General features: G+C 39.3%; 1 protein-coding gene across 1 annotated transcript; it reads left to right on the top strand.

Moving 5' to 3' along the window:
• Nucleotides 1–2028: 2028 nt before the first annotated feature.
• Nucleotides 2029–23916, top strand: LOC102195324 (collagen alpha-3(VI) chain-like; the record flags this gene model as incomplete). Its single annotated transcript, XM_005736903.2, has 12 exons — nt 2029–2315; nt 9701–9815; nt 10174–10806; nt 12292–12888; nt 16287–16880; nt 17695–18318; nt 18418–19005; nt 20188–20769; nt 21344–21937; nt 22331–22621; nt 22886–23479; nt 23580–23916. Coding segments are annotated over exons 2-12 (5525 nt in total), but the record flags the coding sequence as incomplete, so codon positions are not given.
• Nucleotides 23917–24581: the final 665 nt, after the last annotated feature.

Genomic DNA, 24581 nt, shown 5'->3' with positions numbered 1-24581 from the left:
TGGCGACCTGTCCAGGGTGTACCCTGCCTCTCGCCCTATGACAGCTGGGATAGGCTCCAGCGCCCCCCGCGACCCTGAAAAGGATAAGCGGAAGCGAATGGATGGATGGACTTTGGTAAGTGAGAAGGCCAATGACTGGAGGAAAGCAGAATATTCTACAGTTGCTTGCTTGATATCTTCACAAGTTCATTGCCTCCTTTGTCATAAATTTAGCTTAACAGCAACATTGCACAGAGTCCTAATATTCACTGTCTATTAACTCAAATTTCTACCAACAACTTGAAAATGCTAACTGTTGCAGCATAGCACAGCTTAAGAGTGGTCCACCATTTGCATCCAAATGGCTGGGCACATTTTGTATGTAACATCTGCACGTTCTAAGATTTTTTGCATCATTTTATGATATAAATGATCCATGAAAAGATCAGGGTTTGGAATTCAAATATTTCATCCAACTCTAGCGACTCCAGGATCATGCTATCTACAGCAGTAACAAGTAATAGGTTTATTTGGTAAATGTGCTGTTAAACATGCATTTTAGCACAGAAAAGACACAAATGAGAGACATTCATGTTATTCATATGTTTTGAGCTTTATTCTCTTCTTCTTCTCCTCAAGAAAAATATATCTCTTCAGCTGCTAAATGGCTAAATGCCCCAGTGTGTTTGCCAGCTAGTTGCTAACTGTGTCCGCTTGACATACACAGCATTTATTTTAAGGAATTTGTTGCAAAGGTTTTCTATTGTGAATTAGCAGGAACACAGTTGACGGCTAGAAAAATATTAAGTTAGCTAAAATGCTAACATGATCATGATCAACTGAGAAATCTCTAACTAGACCTCCTGTTTACGCCTTGAGTAAAAATGTTCCGTACTTCCTCTCAAGGCTTACTAACTTGTGGCAGTTTAGTGGAAAAGTCCTTTATATGTCTCTTCGTGCTGTATATGTTAGGTACTAACATGATACAAGAAGAAGCAAACAGGCTGCTTGCTGATAAAATACCAGTGTACTTTGTAGCTGGACAGGCACGGCACAATGATGTTTTCAAAGAATTTCAAAAAAATACATATGGCATGGCTCTGTATGTGCTAATTTAGCTTTCTAACTACTTGTGCCTGCACAAGTTTTTGTTATAAGGTATGTTTCTATACTTTTCCACTGATTCTGGAGAAACCAGCTTCATGCATCTGCTGTAACTTGCATGCTAAAAAAAAAAAAGATGAAGGAGAGAAAAATGCAAACAGGCTACATGCACATCCAGCAGAAACAAGTACCAACATTATTTATGTGGATGTTCATTTTTTAGCTCCTTCTCTCAGTTTTCCAGCGTGAAATACATCCTGTGACACAGTGGTTACACAAATGAACTCATAAGCAGTGTCATTATGCGTGGCTTCATGGCTGATTTTAGTTTGTTGCTGCAGAGCAATAAAATGTATTAGCAGGACTCAAAATTTTAGTGTGCGCCAGTACACTGTCCTGACTGTGCTTTATGTTTACTGGTGAGCTAGTGAAACTTAATGGCCAGCGCACACAGTGCATTTCATCAGCTGTCTAGACAGTAGAAAATGACATAGCTTCTAATAAGTCATTGACAATAATAGATTGATTGGTGGAAGCTAGTTAAACTGCATTGTGCTTTTACTTGAGTCACTTGAGTCCAACATCAAAAGGAGGATGCATTGACAATTCGAAATCTCAAAATCAAATGAACACCAAGTTAGCTGACATGGCAAAGGCTTGAAAAAAGGGGCTTTGCAGAGATAGAGGAAGAAATGACAATATGTAGGAAAAGGTAAAGAGAAAAGCCCACTCCAGATGTGTGACATCATCCTCCCCGCTGCTTCCATCCAGACCAAACAGGGCCATGTGTCTGGTTTTCATTTACTTCTTTTCTCCCCCTCTTCTCTTCTCTCCTCTCCTCTCCCTCCTTTTTTTCTTCTTTTTTTTAGAGAAAGTGGGCGGAGGAAGAGAGATGGCAGAACTCCAGGAGTTTAGAAGTTTGTCCCATCTCAGCCTTGAACTCAGCACCACAGCTCCTCTGGTTTGAGACCGGGAGGGTGCCTGTCTCTTTCTTTCTCAACCATTTCCCCTCTTCATTCACGACCTCTCTCTGTCTCTCTCTCTGCATCTCTTATCAGTGGCCTTATTACTGCTTTGCTCAGCTACCTTCCTTCGGGGGGTGCTGGAAAAGCCAGCGAAGGGAATTTACCAGGAGGATAATGCCCAGTAGTCTAGTTCTCAGTCGTTTTACATAACTGATATCATTTTTCCTCAAAAACGAATCCAGTGGAGTACAGCTACTTCAGCTCAGGGTAAGTTTTGAATGTGCCGGTGGTGTTGTTGCAGAAAAAGTTTGCATGCTCGCTCAATTTCACTTTTACTTTAAGTTTGACCTCAGTTGCACTTTACATGAATATATATAGTGCATTGACCATAGCATAGTTTCAAGTCAGAACATGTAAAGTCATGATGGGTGAGATAATAGGAGGTTTGTGCAAGACTTTCTGGCATCTACCTCATAAATATCAAACAGCATGCTTTTAGCACTAACACTGAAACCTATACTTTAGTGGTGAGAGTGCTGTGAGGGCAAGAGGTGAGCCGCAGTTAGGGTGAAGGAGGAGACCTCAGCAATGTAGTGAATGATACATGTGAGTGGAGAGAGAAGCATGTTTGCCCCTTTTGTTAAAACTTTGTCTTCTGTGTGACTTTTTTTGTCTTTGCTTTATAAATGTCAAATAAATATGTGGTGTAAAATCCCAGAGATGCTACATAAGGTCTTGAAAAATAAGGCATTACTTTGCGCCATATGATATACAATTATCCTTTAAGCAAGTAAAACCACAAGCACCATGCTTTGCGATTTCACTAAATAACTAATATCAAGATGTGAGGACTACTGTTTTTGTCTTTGAGGATAGAACAGGATAATTTGTTCCATTAGATCGAATGGGGATTCTTATAGTAACCAAATTTTAAAGTCTCCCCACCCACATGAGAGCTCTAATGAAGAATAGTCGAATGGCTAGATGTTTCCGCTGCAGCCCAATACCACACCCTCCCTGAAACCAGTGCACAAGTGGAAAAGTGTGAACTAAGTGTTCCATGCTTCTGGCCAGATGCACCAGGAGAGCCAAAAGAGGGCTAGTCTATTGGTGGGTGGATGAGAGGTGGTGCTGGTGGTGGTAGAAGGGGGAGCTGCAGGGTTTAGTTGACCAGGTGTGAGTCATTAATCTTCCATTTCTCCTGTACGACTGTCCAAGCGGAGATGGAGGAGTTCAGCAGTGTTTCAGTGTATCCATGTGGGATTTGATGAATTAACTTGTCATATTCTTCCGAATCCAAACGTAATGAGAATGCACTGGAAAAATGATCATGAGTAATTCTCATGAGCTACTGTTCCACGTACTTGTGTGTTTTGCGTGTAAACCCGTTGCTGTGATACAGAGAGGAAGAGCTTGGTCGCGGTTCAAATATGCTAGAGGAAACTTGGTGTGCGCTCCAGATTTGGTTTTATGTGTTTGAATTTTTTTTCGACGTGATTTACTACCAGCATTACGACAGTGCTGCAGCTCCCTTTGTAAGCTGGTATCAAAACCTTTATTGGCAGTGGTGCATCGGGACAATTCTTAACAAAAGGGATTTTTAGATATACAGAATAAATCACGATTAATGTGTTTTATAGCTGCTCTGCTCTCTCCAGCTTTTGTCTCTTTTTTTCCGTGATGCAGTGCAGATGTTTGGAAAGTTGGAAGAGTTTTCAGAATGCTCTAGTCTCAGGGATTTAGTACCCCAATCTTCTCTTTTTAAGAAGGCAACCATGAATAATTGTAAGAAATCTGAAGCATATTCTGGTTGGTGAAAGCACGTTTGAGTGGCTGCAAGCGTGCAGACAGATTGACAGATTAATTATAGTGCAATCACTTGCACAGGTCAGCTTAAAGGTATATCAGAAGGAAATCAGGCTTTAAAACAGACCTTTTCCTTGGCTACAAGTTGATCCAGCGTGTGCATCTCTCTCGTCTTTACCAATGCTACAGGAGTGTCAGGTTTAATATGTGAACAGGCTCAGATCGAGCACACATCTGCCAGGTGTCAGACGGTCTAACACACACCAGCTGTGTAGAACTGCCTGTTCAGCCAGCCTCCCCCTCCCGCCTTTTTAACTTCATCATTGATCTTCCTCTCATCTGCTCCACACATGTCACATTGCATCCTTACAGCTGAGGGGTGGCGTGCGGTTGGATGTGCAGGTCCTCACAGATGCAGGATTGACTTTTACATGCTGGAGCACAAAGTCACAAGTGATATTTGTTCACCAGCGAGTGGCGGTGTAGCACCACCTCACGATCAGAACACTTGTAAGAATCTCATGCCTTGTGATTTCACTTATCTGATATAAAAGATACATCTTGTGCATAGAGAGCAGGCCTTAAAAACAGATTTGTGGGGATTGGCAGTGGCATTAAATGTAACAATAAAAGAAACATATAAAAGTGTAGATGCTGGTTCAGCCTTTATTATGACTCATTAAAGTGTGGATTTCTCATTAAAGTTTCCTGTTAGGTGGATTTTATCCTCTATTTGCTTATTTAAACTAACAGTTAGAATGTTCCCCCTCTTCTCCAGCAGTGCACGTGTAGATTTATAGTTAATGACTCAATTATATTAAAGTAAATTAATGGAAACCATTAGCTAGTATGATGGAGCAAATATAACAACATCTTGTTTATACAGTGAAATGAAAGATCATGTGTGGCTCCCAGTAGTTGAGGTGATGTAAGAAGACATGCTACTGCCATTGACACTGGCTCACTTTTATTTTAAAGTTAGGATAGTATTGTATTTCAAAGTAAAAGACTTAATGTCCCAAATATACCTGTAAGGGCTAAATGCCAACTGTGTTATATAAATGCAGCTCTTTCATCAACATTAATTTTAATAGTTTAATTTGAACACAGGGCCTTAAATTTGTATACTTCAGGCCAGGTTCACTGTTTAACACACGGGTTTTTAAAATCTGTAATCGTTGAGTGTTTAGTGCTTGGCTGGAGCAAAAACAAGCCATCATATGGTGAAAACCTATAGGTTAATATGATCCAAATTGAGAATGTGTGTGTGGTGTACAAAAAATTAAACAGCATTAACTATACTTAAAGTGAGTAAAATAAAAGTGCTCATTATGTAGAAACATACAAATTACATTACAGAGTCACAGTTTTTACGATTTTAATGACATAGTTATTAAGTTAGTTATTTAGTTACTTTGTAGTTCTAACATAGGACACCATAATACGTTAGATTTATAATTCTAAATCTAAAATAATAAATTTGGCAGACACATGACCACTGACCATTTACATTAACTTGTCTGCCACTTAATCATTCATGTCAACATGATTGCCAGATTGTCCAGATGAAGTGAATAACGCCTCTGTAACAGAGGCCTAAATACTGGTGGAAACAGTTTGTCCCAAATGGTTGTGAGTGGTGCTTGGAGTGTGATGGCATTTGCAGGGATAATGAAAGTCTCAGTAATGTAAGTCTACACTTGTCACTAGGGAAAAAGGTGTATTCCCTAACAGATTGGCAAAAACCTGCTTGGTCACTAGCTTATTTCACAGGTGGTAGTTGGAATAGCAGTGACAAACCTGTCTACAAAAACTGACCAGGTATTTTCCGAGCTGCTGTAAAACTGAAAAGTGGAACACAAAGTGAAAATGGAGAATGTTCATCTTCAATGTAAAGAGTTGTGCCTCAGCGCTGTCAACATGTTTTAAAAGCCACAGCTTTTACTTTTAAGGCAAACCTTTTCCATTTCCAGTATGTGTCACACTTTTTCTGGGCTCATAGTTGGAACTACAGGCAACTTTGGCAATCTGCTAGCAACCAATAATCACACAGGAGGTTTTTGGTACAGCACCTTCTTTCCAACTGATTTGAGTGAAATCCCAGTGTAAGCCAGGCTCTTCCAGGAACCACTGCCAACCAGGGGAGTACATGTTCCCCTAGCAGCAAATGGTTGCATCACATCAACTATGGCAGACAGCTATTGAGTAATGTGTACATGACATCAAGTGATGAACCTCACTATAGTACAAAGTACACATTTACATTGAAAATATGTTGGAATGTAAGTACAAAGCATTACTTGATAAAATACTTGTACTTTAAAACTTTCCATAATTTACTTAAGTTACCGTACATAGTTATATTTCATTATTGGTTTTATCCACACTCTCATCTAATGACATTGGTGGGTAGGGCACTATTATGAAGGAGTGGGTGCCACCCGATGTCCCCCCAATATATATATATGTGTGTGTGTGTGTGTGTGTGTGTGTGTGTGTGTGTGTGTGTGTGTGTGAGGACCAGCTGCGATTGTATTTACAGAGGGTTCGCAGGCACATTGCAGCACATATCTTCTGTAAATGTAAATCGACTGTATACACTGTGAAGTGGAGTGTTTCTGCTTGTGTAACTTAAAGGATGTGTTTTCAGTCTGTCTGTGATCAAGTCACGACCATGAAGTGTCAAAGTGTTGATGTTGCATATTCACTGAAGTACACATACCGAGGTACACTAGATGATATAGGTAGTTGAATGACCTAAAATATCATAAACTTGCTAAAGTTTAAAATGTAAAAAGGCTAAACATCGGCGCCACCCAGTGGAAGCTGTGAAAAAAAGATATGTGATGGGCTACAAGCTACACAAAGATCAAAACAGCTATTGCAGTTACTGGCTCATTTCTATTCAAACACAACTTTAATGGTATTTTTAAAGATTCTATTCACATTAAACCCACAGAGAGATACTGTTCCAGTGTGTACTACACAGTAGATTAAATGACAAAGAATAATGTGTGCTGATTTCAGTGGCTCACTGATGAGCCTTTTTGCACCTTTCCCTGTTTGTTCTTTGTGGCTTGGACGTTCCATTAGCGCTCTGTTGTTTGCTATCAAAACCTGGACCTGATGGTAGCATGCCAGAAACAAACTGTTCAGCTTGTTTTTAGAGATGAAGTGGGAAAAAATTGCAGCTTTAAGTTGCTAATTTTCTTCATGAATGCTCTGTCCCCCGTGCTGCCATTGTTTTGGTTGCTTCTATCAGTGAAAACAAGATTCTCCTGCCCTGCTATGTTTTCCTCTGCGGTGATGAGGGGAAGCCATAGTGTTCACACACTGGACGAGCCTGGCTGAACTCTTCAGAGCAGTGGTTTTTGTGTGACCCCAAATCACATGGGTGAACACAAACATCTGCCGCAGTGTCCAAGGCAGCTTAGATTTCCTTGAAATGAATGCTCTTACTGGTTTAAGCCCAATATGGAGAGTAACAGCATCTGGGGACTACGGGGATATTTTACACTTCCCTTATGTGGTTGATCTATATACTGTATATGTTTGTTTCATAAAGCAAACACTAATGCTGAAAATTTAAGGAATAACTCCAAACGTGGACTTTATGGGCACTATACACTGACCCTATAAATGTGATTGATATTATTTGTGTGACACAGCTCTGCAGCTGTTTTCAGTAGTTTTATTTCCTTCACCAGCATTCATTTGCAGGCCAACTTTTGAAAAGTTATGTTTTGTTTGCATTTGAAAGGTCATACTGGCTCACTTGTCTAAGATGGGAATACAAATACAGAGTTGTATGGTCATCTGCAAAACATGGCCTGCACAAACAGAGTGCACAGCAAAGTATAAACACCATGACTCAGTGCCTGCAATTCTGCATAGAGTACAATGTGTTTAGAATTCATTATAGATTAAATCTACTGTAGCAGACATAGTACTTTTTTGGCTTTTTCTTCTAAGTCTAACACTAGTGCCTTGATGTAATTTAATGTTGTTTTTAAACACCTTGCCAGAAAATTCTTCTTTTGTGTTTTCATTTTCAATATCTACTAATTTTGGACCAAATAGTTGCTGCATAATCCACTTAAACTTACTAACATGCTTTTACCTGGCATTCAATTGACCACATGACATTTTTAAGATCAGATTTAAGGGCTCATGCATGGCATGGAAATCTAGAGGAGTTTCCATAACTTCAACAAGGCAGCTATATGCTGGCTAGCACAATAAAAATAAGCTAACAATAAAATAGGGCATTAGCCAAGTTCCAGCTGACTAAAACAAACAAAAAAGAACAAGAAAAATGTAAAATACTGTAGAAAATGGCCCTGATATTGAGGGTGCTCATTCAAAATTTTTTGACAAAGACCACAGGATCAAGGTCAAACAATCCCTGGAGAAATTTGATATATATTACTTTATTATAAAAGGTGCTATATCTGCATTCTCCACCAGAGGTCAATTGTCTGTTTATTTAGCTTGCGTTTTGTGCACTGGAAAATACAAACTTTGTTGACATGAAAAAGACCTCCCCTTTTTATAAACTAAAGACATCTACCATAAACCCTTTATGATCCAAAATGTGACTTTTCTCACGCTGAGCTTTTAGCGCTTTTCCTAACAGGCTCTGGGGCTATTAAAAAGACAGTTCTGGGTTTGGTTTAATATCCACCATTACCTTAATGAAGAAGAATTTATTGGTCAAAGGCCATGTGTGCCATTTCATTCGTAAGTATTAACCTTTTTGTTTTTGCATTCACTTCCTTGAGTTGAAATGCTTCTTGAGTGGTGAGTCATGCAGATGTTACAAGCATATGTTTATTTCCGCTCTGTCAGCTTCTTCTTAGATACGATTTTTGCACTTTGCTTTTATGCTCTTGGATCTTGAAAAGCTGTACAGACTTCTCTGTTCACGAAGGGCTTTGAATGAGTTGTGGGCTGGGATTTATGGGTTATGATGGTTATGGGAATGAATCATGTCAAAGACAAGTCCTCCACTGTGTGTGTGTGTGTTTTGCCTGTACCTGTAGATCTGTCTTTTCAGGCTCTTGATGGGTTGAGACCTTTCTTTGCGCTTAGGTCTCATAAGGTCCTAAGTGAACCATGTGTGACCTCTCTTTCATTTCCTGTGATGTTACCGCTCATCATAATGAAGGAAAATCTAACTAAGTAGAAAAAAAAGCACATCCTCTGTGAAACCAGACTTTCCAGTCTAATACCGCTTTTAAGAGCACATTATTTTTGTGAGCTGGAAAACTGAGTCCCTGCCAGGCAGAGTTAATTACTAAGGCACACTGGATGGTAGTTTTCACAGGTGGTTTTGATCATCATCCCTCTCCACTCCGGCACATGCTGTAGCTCCTTCACTTACTGTGGAAATAGGTTGTCGTGAATGTACATCAGTACACGCAAAAATGTACGCACAGTGCAATGAAAATAACTCATCGCAGTGTTATTCCCTTGGAAAGATAGCTTTGGAATGGGGAAATTAAAGAGGCAACATGACCACATTTTAGGCTACATTCAGCTAGTACAATGGGTGCATCTCCCACACACAGCATTCCACACACCAAAATTGGAACACAGATATTTTGAACCAGCTATTAGTGCAATTAATTGAACACTAAAGCATATTATTTGTCAACATTCTAGAAAAGCACCACCAGAGGTCCAGTTCAGGTACATGAATTTGCTGAGTTGAAGCCTAGCTAACAGTCACTGCCTAGAGTCACCTGTGCCCACTGACCATGTGTCAAAACCTCTTTTATGGTTATGGTTAATAAACTTTATATTCATGCTTTATAGCTCATATTTCGCTAATTCTGGTTTCACAGGTGCCCTCTTAGTTTCTTCTGAAGATGAGGAGTCATCATTTGCTACCGCTACGTGCTCTTTTGGTTGTCCTGCTTGCAGGACTTCTTCCTAAACTCGATGCCCAGGAAGATGAAGGTAAGTTTAACTAATTTAATCTCATTGCATTTTACAGATGATAGAACCGGGTCTCAATAAGCAAGTGTTTAAATATCAAATGCAAGCAAAGGGATTATAAAACTGTATTTGCATTTCTTACTTTTACATGTATTATGCTTTCAAGACTGAATGCAAACAGTTAACCTCAAAATGGGACATAAAACTTAGAATATAAAACCTCAAGAGATACTATAGTAGAGTAAGTCTGATACATTTGACACAATAAACATACATAAACAGACTGATGCTATCAAACTGAAGTACATTTATATTGTGCACTTTGTTAGCATCTTTTCACTGGTCTTTACTTTTGTCCTCCCAACACTCCCTTTGGAAGATTGTGCACAAGGTTTGGCAGCTGATATGTACTTTCTAGTGGATTCATCATGGAGTATGGGTCAAGAGAACTTTGAGCATGTCAGACACTTTCTGTACACCTTGATACAATCTCTGCACCAGGTCGGAGGAGAAAGGTTTAAATTTGCCCTTGTACAGTACAATAGCAGGCCTCACACTGAGTTCCAGCTCAACAGCTACAAAACTGCACAGGGAGTCCTGGCACACATCAAGGCTATGTCTTACCGTGGTGGGGGCACGCGGACTGGCTTGGGTTTGGATTTTCTGATACATACACATTTGACTGCTGCTTCGGGCAGCCGTGCTGCTGACGGAGTCGCCCAGGTGGTGGTGGTGCTAACAGACGGCCGCTCGCAGGATGATGTTGCCGAGCCAGCTCAAGTGCTGCGGATGGCAGGCGTGGAGATGTTTGCAGTTGGAGTTCAGGATGCAGTGGACTGGGAGCTCAGGGAGATGGCTAGCCAACCTCAAAGCACTCACGTTTTCAGTGTAGACACTTTCCCAGCCTTACAGAGTATAATTCAAGATTTAGTTGTGGGACTTTGTGATGCAGTGACCCAGTCAGGGGGGTTTCCTGTGGCAAATGAGGCCCCTGTGGCTGGAGGAGGGACAGGTAATGAAATGGGACCAGCGTCACTACCATACTAATGTCTACATGTGCAGAAAGAAGCTGCTGCACATGCGGCTGTGACTGGACCTTTTTATAATTAACATAACGATTTTTTTAACCACAGTAACCTTCCACTGTTCACCTGCAACATTAACACCACTTTTTTGATTTGTCTTTCAACATGTAATATACCTCTAATGCTTCAAAGATCACAGTACGATTTGCATGTGTTCACTTTACTGCATTAGGTGTTGTACCTGGTACTTTTGCAAAAGGTAGGTCTCTGATGGAGGCTGAAATGGCTTCTGTTATAATTCAACACGCCATTTTCAGAAGATCAGATCTTCCCCAGTGTCCTCTTCTAAAACCTTTGGAAGATAACAAGGTCTCTGGGACACTTTAAAAGCTTTTAAAGCCCCCGAAAATCAAACTGTGAGCTTTTAACAATAGCTAACCATGCACCACTGCTTATGTGTCCTGCACATGTGTGTTTGTCTTTTTTCAATCACAATGTCTATCTGTGTAAAATATGTGCAGTATTCTGTTTTTGAAACAGTGATGAACCTGTCTGGAGACATCCTTGACCTGCAGAAGCACTTTGAGAATGTTTTTATCTTTAAATAGCGTAATCTATTTGCTGTCGTAATTTAATGACATAAGAAAGGCGAACGGTAGTGAAGAATGGTAATTTAAGATACTCAAATATCCAAAGGGTACATGTTCATTTCAAATGAAGCATTGCCATTATATGTGGTTTTGCTCTTTTTAAACAAAATCATATGTCTCAATGACTGCAAATATGCAGGCACCAAGGATGGTTCACAGGGTCATGACTGGTCACGTCATCTGAGGTCTGTAACAAGAGTCTGCATGGAGTGGTTGAACTCAGCGGAGCTCATACAAATGGGCATATTACATTATTTTTTAAATATTAAATATCATAAAAGATTATATCTATTTATATATTTAATCATTTGTTTTCCTCTAGAATGGAAATTCTTAATGCATTATGCCCATCTGCAGATTTTCTTTTAGTTCTTTATGTTCCTAGATGCTCCAGATTTTAAATAGCAGATCATGTTCTGTCACAATTTATTCCCATAGAAAACTGTGAGATACATCCAACTCTAAGACCTAACATTGTCTCAAAACATATAGAAAAATGTATTTTTGTTCAGAAGACATGTAGATAAGCAAAAGTTTAAACACTGTGACTTTTCTGTACATAAATTCTAGTGTTACTGTAATTAGAATTGAATTCAAGTAAAAAAAAAAAAATCTATGGAGCAAAGTAATCGACAAATTACAGGACTTTAGGAAATCTCCTTGGTTCAGCCAACATGCAGTATGATGTTTTGCAGTGTTGTTGATTTATTCACTGAATGACACAGCTAGCACGAGTTCTTTGATTTATGTCTCTGTCTCAGATTCACTTATTTAACGCTTTCACAAGTTCCATTTTGTTTTGTTTTCTCTCTCTCCTTAAAGCACAAGACACAGCTGACCTAGTACTGTTAATTGATGGATCACAGAACATTGGAGCAGCAAACTTCCCCTATGTGCGTGAATTGGTTTTGAGAATCATTGAGCGCCTTGATGTGGGCAGGGACACTGTTCGGGTGGCCTTGATCCTGTACAACAGCAGCCCAGTGATAAAGTTCTATCTAAATAGCTTTTACAGCAAATCATCACTCCTGGATGCTGTGAAAGCCCTCACCTACACAGGGGGCGATGAATCTAACCTGGGGGCTGCCTTGGAGGAAGTGGCCGAGAGCCTTTTAAGTGAAACATCTGGGGGCAGGGCTGACGAGGGTGTGCCCCAGATGTTGGTGGTTATCACTGCTGGGCCATCCACTGATGATACTGGTGCTGGTGACCGAGCTCTTAAGAGGGCCAGTGTTATCACATTCGGCGTGGCGATTGGTGACACTGCCACTGCAGATCTGGAAACAATTGCTACAGATATAAGTTTTGTCCAGTCAGCCTCTGATGTCAGAGAAGTTGCAAACATTGGTGACCAACTGCTTCCACTCATTAACGGGGTGATCCAGCGCACTATTTTAGTTCAGAATGAGTTCACAGAAGGTATGTAACTTCTCAGTAAACCCTGGCGGGGCATTACGGTTGTGGAAGGGGACTTCATAATTCAATGGATATGTTATAGTGCACATAGTTTCTATAGCCCTAATTTTAAGTTTATAACAGAAGTGGTAACACTTAGAAGTCTTATTACCATTTTAAAAATATTTGAAATTTGACTCCATTCCATTAACCCTCTCAAGGCAGACGTTGCCGATTTGCAAAAGTTAAAAACTAACAACCTGATTACCCCACATACATATTTTATGAGGTTTTTTTTTACTCAGAAGTACCAGGACTTGGTTGTGCATTAGCAACAAAAAACTTAATTTGAGCCTGAGAGGGTTAACTTACATAAATGTTTGATGAAGATAAAGATGTCATTAGTACCAGACAGCCTAATAAGAAAAAGATATTTGTATGTACAGTGGGGCAAAAAAGTATTTAGTCAGCCACCGATTGTGCAAGTTCCCCCACTTAAAATGATGACAGAGGTCAGTAATTTGCACCAGAGGTACACTTCAACTGTGAGAGACAGAACGTGAAAAAAAAATCCATGAATCCACATGGTAGGATTTGTAAAGAATTTATTCGTAAATCAGGGTGGAAAATAAGTATTTGGTCACCTCAAACATGGAAAATCTCTGGCTCTCACAGACCTGTAACGTCTTCTGTAAGAAGCTTTTCTGTCCCCCACTCGTTACCTGTATGAATGGCACCTGTTTGAACTCATCATCTGTATAAAAGACACCTGTCCACAGCCTCAAACAGTCAGACTCCAAACTCCACCTTGGCCAAGACCAAAGAGCTTTCGAAGGACACCAGGAAAAGTATTGTAGACCTGCACCAGACTGGGAAGAGTGAATCTACAATAGGCAAGCAGCTTGGTGTGAAAAAATCAACTGTGGGAGCAATCATCAGAAAATGGAAGACATACAAGACCACTGATAATCTCCCTCGATCTGGGGCTCCACGCAAGATCTCATCCCGTGGGGTCAAAATGATCATGAGAACGGTGAGCAAAGATCCCAGAACCACACGGGGGGACCTGGTGAATGACCTGCAGAGAGCTGGGACCAAAGTAACAAAGGTCACCATCAGTAACACACTACAACGGCAGGGAATCAAATCCCGCAGTGCCAGACGTGTTCCGCTGCTGAAGCCAGTGCATGTCCAGGCCCGTCTGAAGTTTGCCAGAGAGCACATGGATGATACAGCAGAGGATTGGGAGAATGTCATGTGGTCAGATAAAACCAAAGTAGAACTTTTTGGTATAAACTCAACTCGTCGTGTTTGGAGGAAGAAGAATAATGAGTTGCATCCCAAGAACACCATACCTACTGTGAAGCATGGGGGTGGAAACATCATGCTATGGGGCTGTTTTTCTGCCAAGGGGACAGGACGACTGATCCGTGTTAAGGACAGAATGAATGGGGCCATGTATCGTGAGATTTTGAGCCAAAACCTCCTTCCATCAGTGAGAACTTTGAAGATGAAACGAGGCTGGGTCTTCCAACATGACAATGATCCAAAACACACCGCCCGGGCAACAAAGGAGTGGCTCCGTAAGAAGCATTTGAAAGTCCTGGAGTGGCCTAGCCAGTCTCCAGACCTCAACCCCATAGAAAATCTGTGGCGGGAGTTGAAAGGCCGTGTTGCTCGGCGACAGCCCCAAAACATCACTGCTCTCGAGAAGATCTGCATGGAGGAATGGGCCAAAATACCAGCTACTGTGTGTGCAAACCTGGTAAAGACCTATAGTAAACGTTTGACCTCTGTTATTGCCAACAAAGGTTATGTTACAAAGTATTGAGTTGTATTTTTGTTATTGACCAAATACTTATTTTCCACCCTGATTTACCAATAAATTCTTTACAAATCCTACCATGTGGATTCATGGATTTTTCTTTCACATTCTGTCTCTCACAGTTGAAGTGTACCTCTGGTGCAAATTACTGACCTCTGTCATCATTTTAGGTGGGGGAACTTGCACAATCGGTGGCTGACTAAATACTTTTTTGCCCCACTGTAGGTCTGGTGCTTGTGTTTCCATAAAAGTTGGAATATGATGTCAATAAGAAGAAATCATTATAAAAACAGCATATCAAATGTTGAAACTGAGAACATTTTTGGAATTGATTGTATATATGTTTAGCTTGTCTTGTAGGTCAGTTTTTGTGAATTCAAGATTGGTAAATAATTTTATCTGCTCAGCAGTGGCCTTTTCTGTAATTGTTTTATTTCATAATGTTTTCAATTGAGTACAGGTCTGGACTGCAGGAAGGCCAGTTTAGCATCTCAGCTCTTTTACTACAAAGCTATGTTGCTGGAAAATATGTTCTCATTAAAAAGATTCAATGTAAGAGGCAACAATGTACGGGCAAATAGTAAGATTTTAATGTGTTTAAAACTTTTCACAAGTCTTATCAGCAGTTATTTTTCACTACAAAGGTAATCCACTGTTCCATTGTGATTTTGGCCCTCAACCTTTTTACACAAAATGTCTTTGGATTCTCAGAATATTTTAATATGTAATATTTAATACCTGTAGATTTTGAAATCCAAATTTTATTGTTTATTATTTCTTCAATTTTGTGTTCAGAAATGGTATTCTCAAATTGTGGAAGTGTTTATCACTGAGCAGTGAATGTCTCTAACTCTCTGGGATGCTATTTTATAATCATTTGATGCAACTTCTATTCCCAGAGTGATTCTGGAAAAAAGAAAATCAAAATGATAATGTATTTTTCAATAAACAAATTTCTCAGTTTCAGTATCTGATAGGTTGTAATCATTGTAATTAAATGCAGAATTTAAGCTTTTAGCAGATAATCGAATTCCTTTTTAAATTACTTTTTACAAAGAGTTACAGCTTTTTTTTTAGGTAACTAGGATGTATGTTGCTCAAAATGTGGTTTATTAGACAATATATATTTTTAACAATGGCATAAGATCATCTTAGTTAAATCAGTTAACAGAAAGAGCTTTGTGCATTTGTATTATTTATGCAGTTTAAATTGATTTTTAAAATCTGATAGTTTTAGCGTATTTAACTTATTTTCAAAGGAGCATGCACACTAGCTGTACTTTGTAAAAATATAAAAATATATGGGTTTCAGGAAATAAAATAAATCACTTTATCACTTGATCTATAGCTGTTACAACATTTCTAACATTTTGTAATTGATGTCTATTAGAAGGCATCTGAATTTGTCCTACTTTTTTCCATGTCAGTAATACTTTACCCTCATGCCAAATAATTTAATGCAAATACAAAATATACATTTATTAACAGAATATATTTTCAGAGTTTTGTCAGCCAAAAACTTAGTCTTATAGACCGATTATTATAGCATCTAATATTCCCTCCTAACTGTAATGTTCTTTGTTGTTTCTTTTTCCAGTTATTCAGTCAAAAACAGTTGGAAATCGAGACATCATTTTCCTTATTGATGGTACAATGGGACCAGCAAACATTAACAATGTGCGGAATTTCATCAGAGAGTTTGTGGAAAGCATGCCAATTGGTCCAGATCAAGTTCAAGTGGGTATTGCACAGTTTTCTGCTTCCCCGAGAGTTGAGATGGATCTCAACACCCATGGGACCAAGGAGAAAATCATTTCTGCTTTGAGTACTATCAAACCAAGATCAGCACAGGTAGTCAACATCGGAGCAGCCTTGAACTTTGTCCGGGAAAGAATGTTGCAGCCAGAGAAGGGCAGCCGTATTCAGCAGGGTGTACCCCAGCTTGTAATGTTGTTAAGCAGCAAAAGATCCAGTGACAGCGTGGAAGAACCTGCAAGTGCCCTGAGGGAACTAGGTGTGTTGACCTTGGCTGCAGGCGCAAAGGCAGCTGATGAGCAGCAGCTGAAGCAGATTGCCATTAGTGACGATGCTGTGTTCTACGACAAGGATATACGACCACTGATTAGAACCAAGAAAGAGAAAATGATAAGTGCTCTTTCTACTTTAGCTGGAGGAGTACCCACCACAACAGGTAATGCTACATCTATATAGGTTGTTGAGCCCCTAAGTGCTTGAAATGAAGGCAACAGGACACCCTTTGGTTTGTGAAGAAATTTTGATCTCACCCAAGGGTCTTTTTCAGGTCAAAAAACTGTGGCGAGCCCGAGGTATTTAACCCATGGTGGGGTTATCCCCTTGGAATTGTTACTGATAGTCGTTAACCCACTCTACAATCATGTGAGCCACCGTGTCGATCAAAGAGTTGGTTCTTAATGTCACAGGGGAAAGTCCAGTCCAGTTTAAGAAATCAAAAACACAAAAACAAGTCTGGTTGCTTTCATTTCAAGTGGTCAGTAATGATTTGTCTTTCAGTGAAATTCAGGATAATTAGAAAGGGAAACCTAGGACTAAAATGAACTTTTGATAAATGTGATAGATAAGGAAAACTTTGAATAAATATGTGGAAAAACAACTAAAGCAAAAGTTTCCATTCAAAATTGAAAACTAGGACAATTCTGTGATTTGTGTGGAGTATAAACACAAGAGCCAGTTTCATGCCAGCTGAAAAATATAAATTGATCCTGAGTAAGTAGTTGTGTTAGTGACATTTTTAGTGTTTAGTTGGCTTTTTTTTTTCTACTTTGGTACTACGTCTTTGTGGTTTGAAATATTCTTCACAGTTATATTTGTAAATTGAAGTAATAAATATTGGGCACTTTACATGTTAAATTCTTCATTTGCACAGAGAGAAATGTTGCAACAGTCAATGCGTCACTATTACTGAAAGCACATGTTCATGGCATTACACAGAGAGTAATTAATACATTTTTTGTGCTTTTCTTCAGTGACGGAGGAAACCATAGTGGAGACCACAAAAATGGTCAGAGACATTGTCTTTCTTGTGGATGGCTCAAACTATGTTGGAAGCAGTAATTTGCCCTATGTGAGAGACTTTATGATCAATACGATCAACCAACTTGATGTAGGTCCTGACAGGGTCCAGGTTGGTCTCCTGCAGTTTGCTGACCGTCCAAAAATAGAATTTTACCTGAACAACTACAGGACCAGGGAAGAGGTTGTAGAAAAAATCTCTCAACTCAGGCTGACCGGAGGCTCAGCTGTGAATACAGGAGCTGCCATGAATTATGCCCTGGACAACATGTTTCACTCATCAAGGGGGTCACGCAGAAGGCAAGGAGTCCAGCAGGTGTTGGTTCTGATCACAGGTGGTCCACCCCAAGATCAGGTTAGATCTGTGGCTGACAGGTTGGCTCTGGCTGGTGTTTTGACTTTCACCGTCAGTTCTGGACAAGCAGATGAGGCCCAACTCCAGAGTGTTGCCTTTGTTCCAACTTTGGCTTTCCATGCAAGAAGCTTCTCTGGTTTACCAGGCCTTGCTGAACAAATCATGCCAGAGTTGGTAACAGTGGTTGGCGATACCGACGTGGCAGTATTCCAAGAGGAAACTGGTTAGTTTGGAATTTCTGTTTTCTTTGTCTAATAAAAATATGATCAACTGTATATCTAGCAAAACATAAATAAATGTTTATTGTATTTTTTTCCTTCAGTTGTTGGAGCTGAAAGAGATGTTGCTTTCCTCATTGATGGCACAGATCGAGTTCAAGCAGATTTTGCCTACATAAAGGATTTTATCATTAAAGTAATCGAACCACTTGACATTGGAGATGACAAGGTACGAGTTTCAGTGGTTCAACACAGTGAAAGGCCAACTCTAAGTTTTTACCTTAACACTTATAAAACCAAAGATGAAGTGATAAGAGCTGTCCAAGGACTCAGAGTGACTGGTGGACGTAGTTTAAACACAGGATCCGCTCTGAGATTCATGAAAGACACCATCCTGTCTGGCAGTTATGGTGGTCGTGCTGCACAAAATGTCCCTCAGTTTCTGATTGTTTTGACTGGAGGCCAATCTACGGATAATGTAAGGGAACCCGCTGGAGCACTGAAGACAGATGGAGTTGTACCGTTTGGTGTTGGTGTCAAGGACGCAGACCCAAAGCAGATTGAGGCCATCTCGCACAACCCTTCTTTTGCCTTCAACGTTAAGGAATTCAGTGAGCTCAGCACCATACCGCAAAGACTGAATAATTATGTGAGCCTACCAAGGGAAGAGTTAGAGGTCGTCCTACAGCAAGGTAAGATTTTTTTTTTCCGGGTGTCCGGAACTCACAAAATCTGCAATTTTTGGTGCTTTATATCTCATCTAACTTATGTTAACCCCATTTTAATCTTAATTAGATTCTTATTGTTGTCTTAACACAAGATGATGCTGTAAAAATAAATATTGTGTTGATGGCACTGATAACACTGGAAATGGATTGACAGACATTAAACACTTCATTAAAAACATAACAGAGAACCTTTATATCAGTGAGAACCAAGACAGACTGTCTGTGGTTCAGTTTGCAGATAACACTCAGGTCAACTTTTATCTAAATTCTCACAAGACAAAGAATTACAATTTAAATGCGATAGACATTTTAAGGCACAAATGAGGGACATGCCATAATATTGGTGCAGCTCTACAGTTTGTGATGCATAGTGTCTTTACTTCCTCCATGGGTAGCAGAAGACTAAAAAGGAATCATCCAGATTTTAATTAAGTGGCAAACTGTCCACTGATAATGCAAGAAGCCCAGCTTTTCCTCTTAAAGAACATTACATTTTACATAACATTTTGGAGTGAGAGATGCCAAAATATCAGAGTTGGAAATGATTGCGCTCAAACCTGGTTTCACATATAAGGTTTCTGAATTACCCTCAGTCCAGTCACAACTTATTATTTCACTGAACAGACACAAAGACACTCAAGACAAAGCTGTCATGTCAGTGTATAAGCTAATATTATTTCATCAGGACAAGTTTTACTCCTTAGCACAGTTGCATTTTCTCATAAAACTAACATATCCCTAAACTCGAATGATTGATAAGATTTTATTTGGTGATTTTGGTAATTATTCACCCCATTATTTAAGCCATTTCTATTGTGTAAATTTCATGATTGTTCTCACTAAAAAGCCTATTCTAGCTGAAAAAGAAATAAATTTTGGTGTGTTTTTCGGTTTTATCTTTTCTTTCCAAGTGTCCATTTCACTTACTACTTTGAAGTCACTTGGAAGATCAGTCATTCAATTGTCTTATACATCTTTTTTGGTAAAAAGATGTTTTTCTTCCCACTTTTCAGAGCAATAGCTCACATCTTTACAGCTCAGTTTTTTCACTGAGCTTGACTTGCTCATGCTAATAAATATGCATGACTGTTAGAACATCTCAAATGCGTAATTCGCAAATCTTCTATCCATCCTTGTATCATCTAGTTGACACACGGAGGGACATAGTGTTTCTCCTTGATGGGTCAGATGACTCCAGAAATGGTCTACCAGCTATTCGAGAGTTCGTCAGAAGAATGGTTGAAGAGTTGGACGTTGGCGAAGATAAGGTTCGAGTGGGCGTTATACTGTATAGTGATGATGCCTCAATTTACTTCAACCTAATAACTCACAGATCCAAAAAAGCTATTATCTATGCTGTAAGAAGTCTTCGACATAAAGGAGGGAAATCTCGCAATACTGGAGCTGCTTTACAGTTTGTGCAAGACCATGTTTTCACAACTTCATCTGGGAGTAGACACCTGGAGGGAGTTCCTCAGATTCTTTTTTTGCTCACTGGGGGAAAATCCAAAGATGATGTTTCCAGAGCTGCATTTGGACTAAAGCAAATCGGTGTTATCTCTTTTGCAATTGGAATGAAAAATGCTGGACAAGAGGAACTTCAAAAAATTGCCTTCTCCTCCAGATATGTTTTCAACTTGCCTTTCTTTGCTGAAATTTTGTCCATTCAGCCAGATTTAGTAGCATTTGTCCAGACAGAAATATCAGCTAAGCCTGCTACTGTTGTAGGTAAGAAACAAATGTAATATATAATTTAAATTTAAACTGACTCGCTGTTTCTGTTCTTGCTCATTTGGTCTTTCTTAATTTCAAATGTGATGAAACTGAATTATTTTCTGAAGAATGTCATTGATTCAGTTTCACATTTGTTAAATTCTCTTCACTGGCCAGACACATCTTACGTGTTACTTGCTTCTTGGTTGGCTGCCATCCTTTTTTTTTCTTGTACTCCAGAGAGCTTTTCTTTCTTTTCTTAAGCTCTCCCTTGAGCCAGTGATAATCACATCATTGACTGAAAATATGTTCTTTTGAACAAAAGAACTTGTTTGGCTTTAATCTTTCATGCGTGAAAGATGAATATGTTACTTAGCTTGTAATTTCTCAATATTTTTCTTTGTTAGCCAGTTTTCCTACAAATTGTTGCATCTAACACATCGTTTAAAACAATAATTCTTTGAATTTCATTACCAGTTTTAGTATATTTGCCAACAACATAATGGCTAATTATTGCACTACAGTACATTTTGGCTTATGTTTATGTTTGACTGCTAAACGAGGTTTTCATATTCTTTCTCTGAATTAGAATCTCCTCAAAGAGACATAGTATTCCTTTTGGATGGATCGGATAATACACAAAGTGACTTCCCAGCAATAAGGAGTTTTGTGGAACAAATGGTAGAAACACTCACAGTTGATGAGAACAGAGATCGTATTTCTGTGGTTCAGTATAGCGGAGATCCACAGACACATTTCAATTTGAACACCTACATGGCAAAACAAGATGTTCTCGGTGCAATCCAACGTTTGAACCACAAAGGAGGCATATCCCTCAACACTGGGGTAGCTCTTGACTATGTAAGAAAAAATGCTTTTGCCGAGTCCTCAGGTAGTCGGCATCAACAAGGTGTCCCTCAGATATTGATTCTGCTGAGCGATGGAAGATCTCAAGATGATGTTGCAAGTGCTGCTGCTGCTCTAAAACAGGAAAAAATTGTTCCAGTCTGTGTAGGTACCAGTAATGCAAACATACTTGAGCTCCAAATGATTGCACATGACCCTTCCTATGCCTTCTCCATAACTCAATTTGATGATATTGAGAGAATGAATGATCAACTTGTGTCACTTCTAAAAAGGATTCCTCGGCAGCAGCCAAGACAAAAATCACAAAGTCCTTTAGGTAAGGCTTTTTATTGATGTTTTCATGGTCTATCTGTCTTATAATGCTTAACTCTAACTTAGCATCATCATTTCTGTCAAGATCCTGCAGGTCAAAATGAACCCATTCAACGTGATATTGTGTTTTTACTGGATTCCTCTGATAAAATGCAGAAAACCTTCAATGCTGTTCTTGGCTTTGTTGGAAGAATCATGGAGACACTCAGTGTGGACAAAAACAAAGATCGTGTTTCAGTAGTGCAGTACAGCAGAGAACCTTCTGTTGATTTTCTCCTAAATACATACAACACAAAGCAAGATGTTGCTGACAGTTTGCGAAGGTTGAGGCATAAAGGAGGTGAACCCCTCAATACTGGTGCAGCCCTGCAGTATGTCAAGGATAATGTTTTAACAGCTTCCTCTGGAAGTAGGCACCAGCAAGGTGTCCCCCAGATTTTGATTCTTTTAATTGGTGGACGTTCCAGTGATGATGTCAGAAATGCTGCTGAAAACTTGAATGAAATGGGTGTAACAACTTTTGTGGTTGGAATAGATCATGCAGACACCCTTGAGATTCAGTCTATTGCACAAAAATCAGACCGTGCTTTCCATGCAGCAGATATCAATAATCTATCAGATATTGAACAACTAATCATTTCTACCATGAAGGAGATTAAAAACCCTGCCATCAAACCACCATCGCACGGTAAGGTTGTAATGGTTAGCTCTTACACTGGGTGCGCGACTTAATAGATTGTCAGATTGTTGCAGACATGAAATCCCTTATTTTCGGTGAACGATAGATGATGAACTCCTTCACACTCAAATCTTTTGCTTGACAGAATCCTTTGCTTGATTAGTTGTAATTGAAGCACAAGCTGTGTATGCAGGATAAATGCATATTTACAAGAACAATTTTATTTTTCAATGTCATCATCAACCAGTTTGTTCAAATTCCTCTTGATTACAGATCCCAACGGAAGAGACATTGTTTTTTTGCTTGATGGTTCTGATGATTCTCAGCAAAAATTCCCAGATATTATTGACTTTGTAAAGAGGATAACAAAGCATCTAAACGTTGATATAAACAAAGATCGCATGGCTGTGGTCCAGTACAGTGACACTGCAGAGATTAATTTTAACTTGAGTCGTTATTCAACAAAGAATGATATTCTTAAAGCAATAAATGGTCTGAGACACAAAGGGGGTTATCCTCACAACATTGGAGCTGCTCTCCAGTACTTGAAGGAACATGTATATACCCCTATGTCTGGTAGTAGACATCAGGAGGGAATTCCACAGATACTCATACTACTGATTGGTGGACGATCTGCAGATGACATAAGAACCCCAGCCAGAATGATGAAGCAAATTGGTGCCATTTCAGTTGTAATTGGGACATCTGATGCTGACACTCTAGAGCTACAGACAATAGCTCATGAACCCAAGTATGCGCTCCCAGTTGCTGAATATGGACAACTTCCTAGTGTTCAGGAAGATGTGTTGACATTGATAAGAGAGGCTTTGCACCATGTAGAACAAATTGCTCCCACAGCAGGTCTCGGTAAGAATCAATGTTTTCATTATCTAGTAAAGAAGAGAGATTGGAGGATTTTCAGAAACCGCCATTGTCACATTCTGTTTACATTTTTTTTTTTTTGCAGATTCTAAGAAAAATGATGTAGTGTTTCTCATTGATGGATCATATGACTCACTGAATGGTTTTGAAGAAATACGAAGCTTTATTGAAAAAACTGTGGAAAGTTTAAATTTGGGCAATGATAGAGACCAAGTGGCTGTTGTTCAGTACAGTCGTGATGCCACTGTTAATTTTTACTTGAATTCTTATTCTTCCAAGAATGATGTGCTCAATTCCATAAGAACAATGAGACATAAATTTGGAAGACCACTGAACATTGGAAAAGCACTGGAGTTTGTCAGAGACAACGTCTTTTCTGCTTCAGTTGGAGGCAGACGTGCAGACTTGGTCCCTCAGTATCTGTATGTTTTTAGTGGTGGAAGATCTGGAGATGATGTCAGAGGACCAGCACAATCACTCAAAGACAATGGCATCAAAACCTTTAGTATTGGAACGGAGAATGCTGATACTTTGGAAATGCAGACTATCTCCTATACACCAGCACATTATTTTTATGTCACAAACTATAATAATCTACAAAGCTTAGATCCATCAGTGGAAGCCATGTTGAGGGGCACTAAAGAAACAGCTGAATTTTCAACTATTGGTAAGAGTAACAACAATTTATAATAGCTTCCTTCTGGACATGATTGCACATCATGATTATCGTTTAGGTTATATGTAAGAGGTAAATGTTGTAAAATATTTCATAACCCATTTCAGATACATCTGTGACAGCAGAAACAGGATTCCAGAGTGCTGATATTGTTTTTCTTCTTGATGGATCTGATGATATGCAACCAAGTGAACAACAAGCTTTGGAATTTGTCAGAGAGTTTGTCAAGCAAATAGAAATTGGGCTAAGAAAAGCACAAGTTGCTTTAATCCAGTACAGCACAGAGCCCACAACTGAGTTTCTTCTAAACAAATACTTAATGAAAGATGATATCATTAATCATTTGGACAACATGAAACTGAAAGGAGGGTCCACTGTGAACATTGGTGTAGCCCTTGATTATGTGAAAAA

This window comes from Pundamilia nyererei, unplaced genomic scaffold (genome assembly GCF_000239375.1).
Source record: "Pundamilia nyererei isolate P.nyererei 1_Seehausen unplaced genomic scaffold, PunNye1.0 scaffold00071, whole genome shotgun sequence".
Taxonomy (NCBI): domain Eukaryota; kingdom Metazoa; phylum Chordata; class Actinopteri; order Cichliformes; family Cichlidae; genus Pundamilia; species Pundamilia nyererei.
Note: the sequence above shows the minus strand (reverse complement) of the source record. Positions and strands in the feature narration are given on the sequence as shown.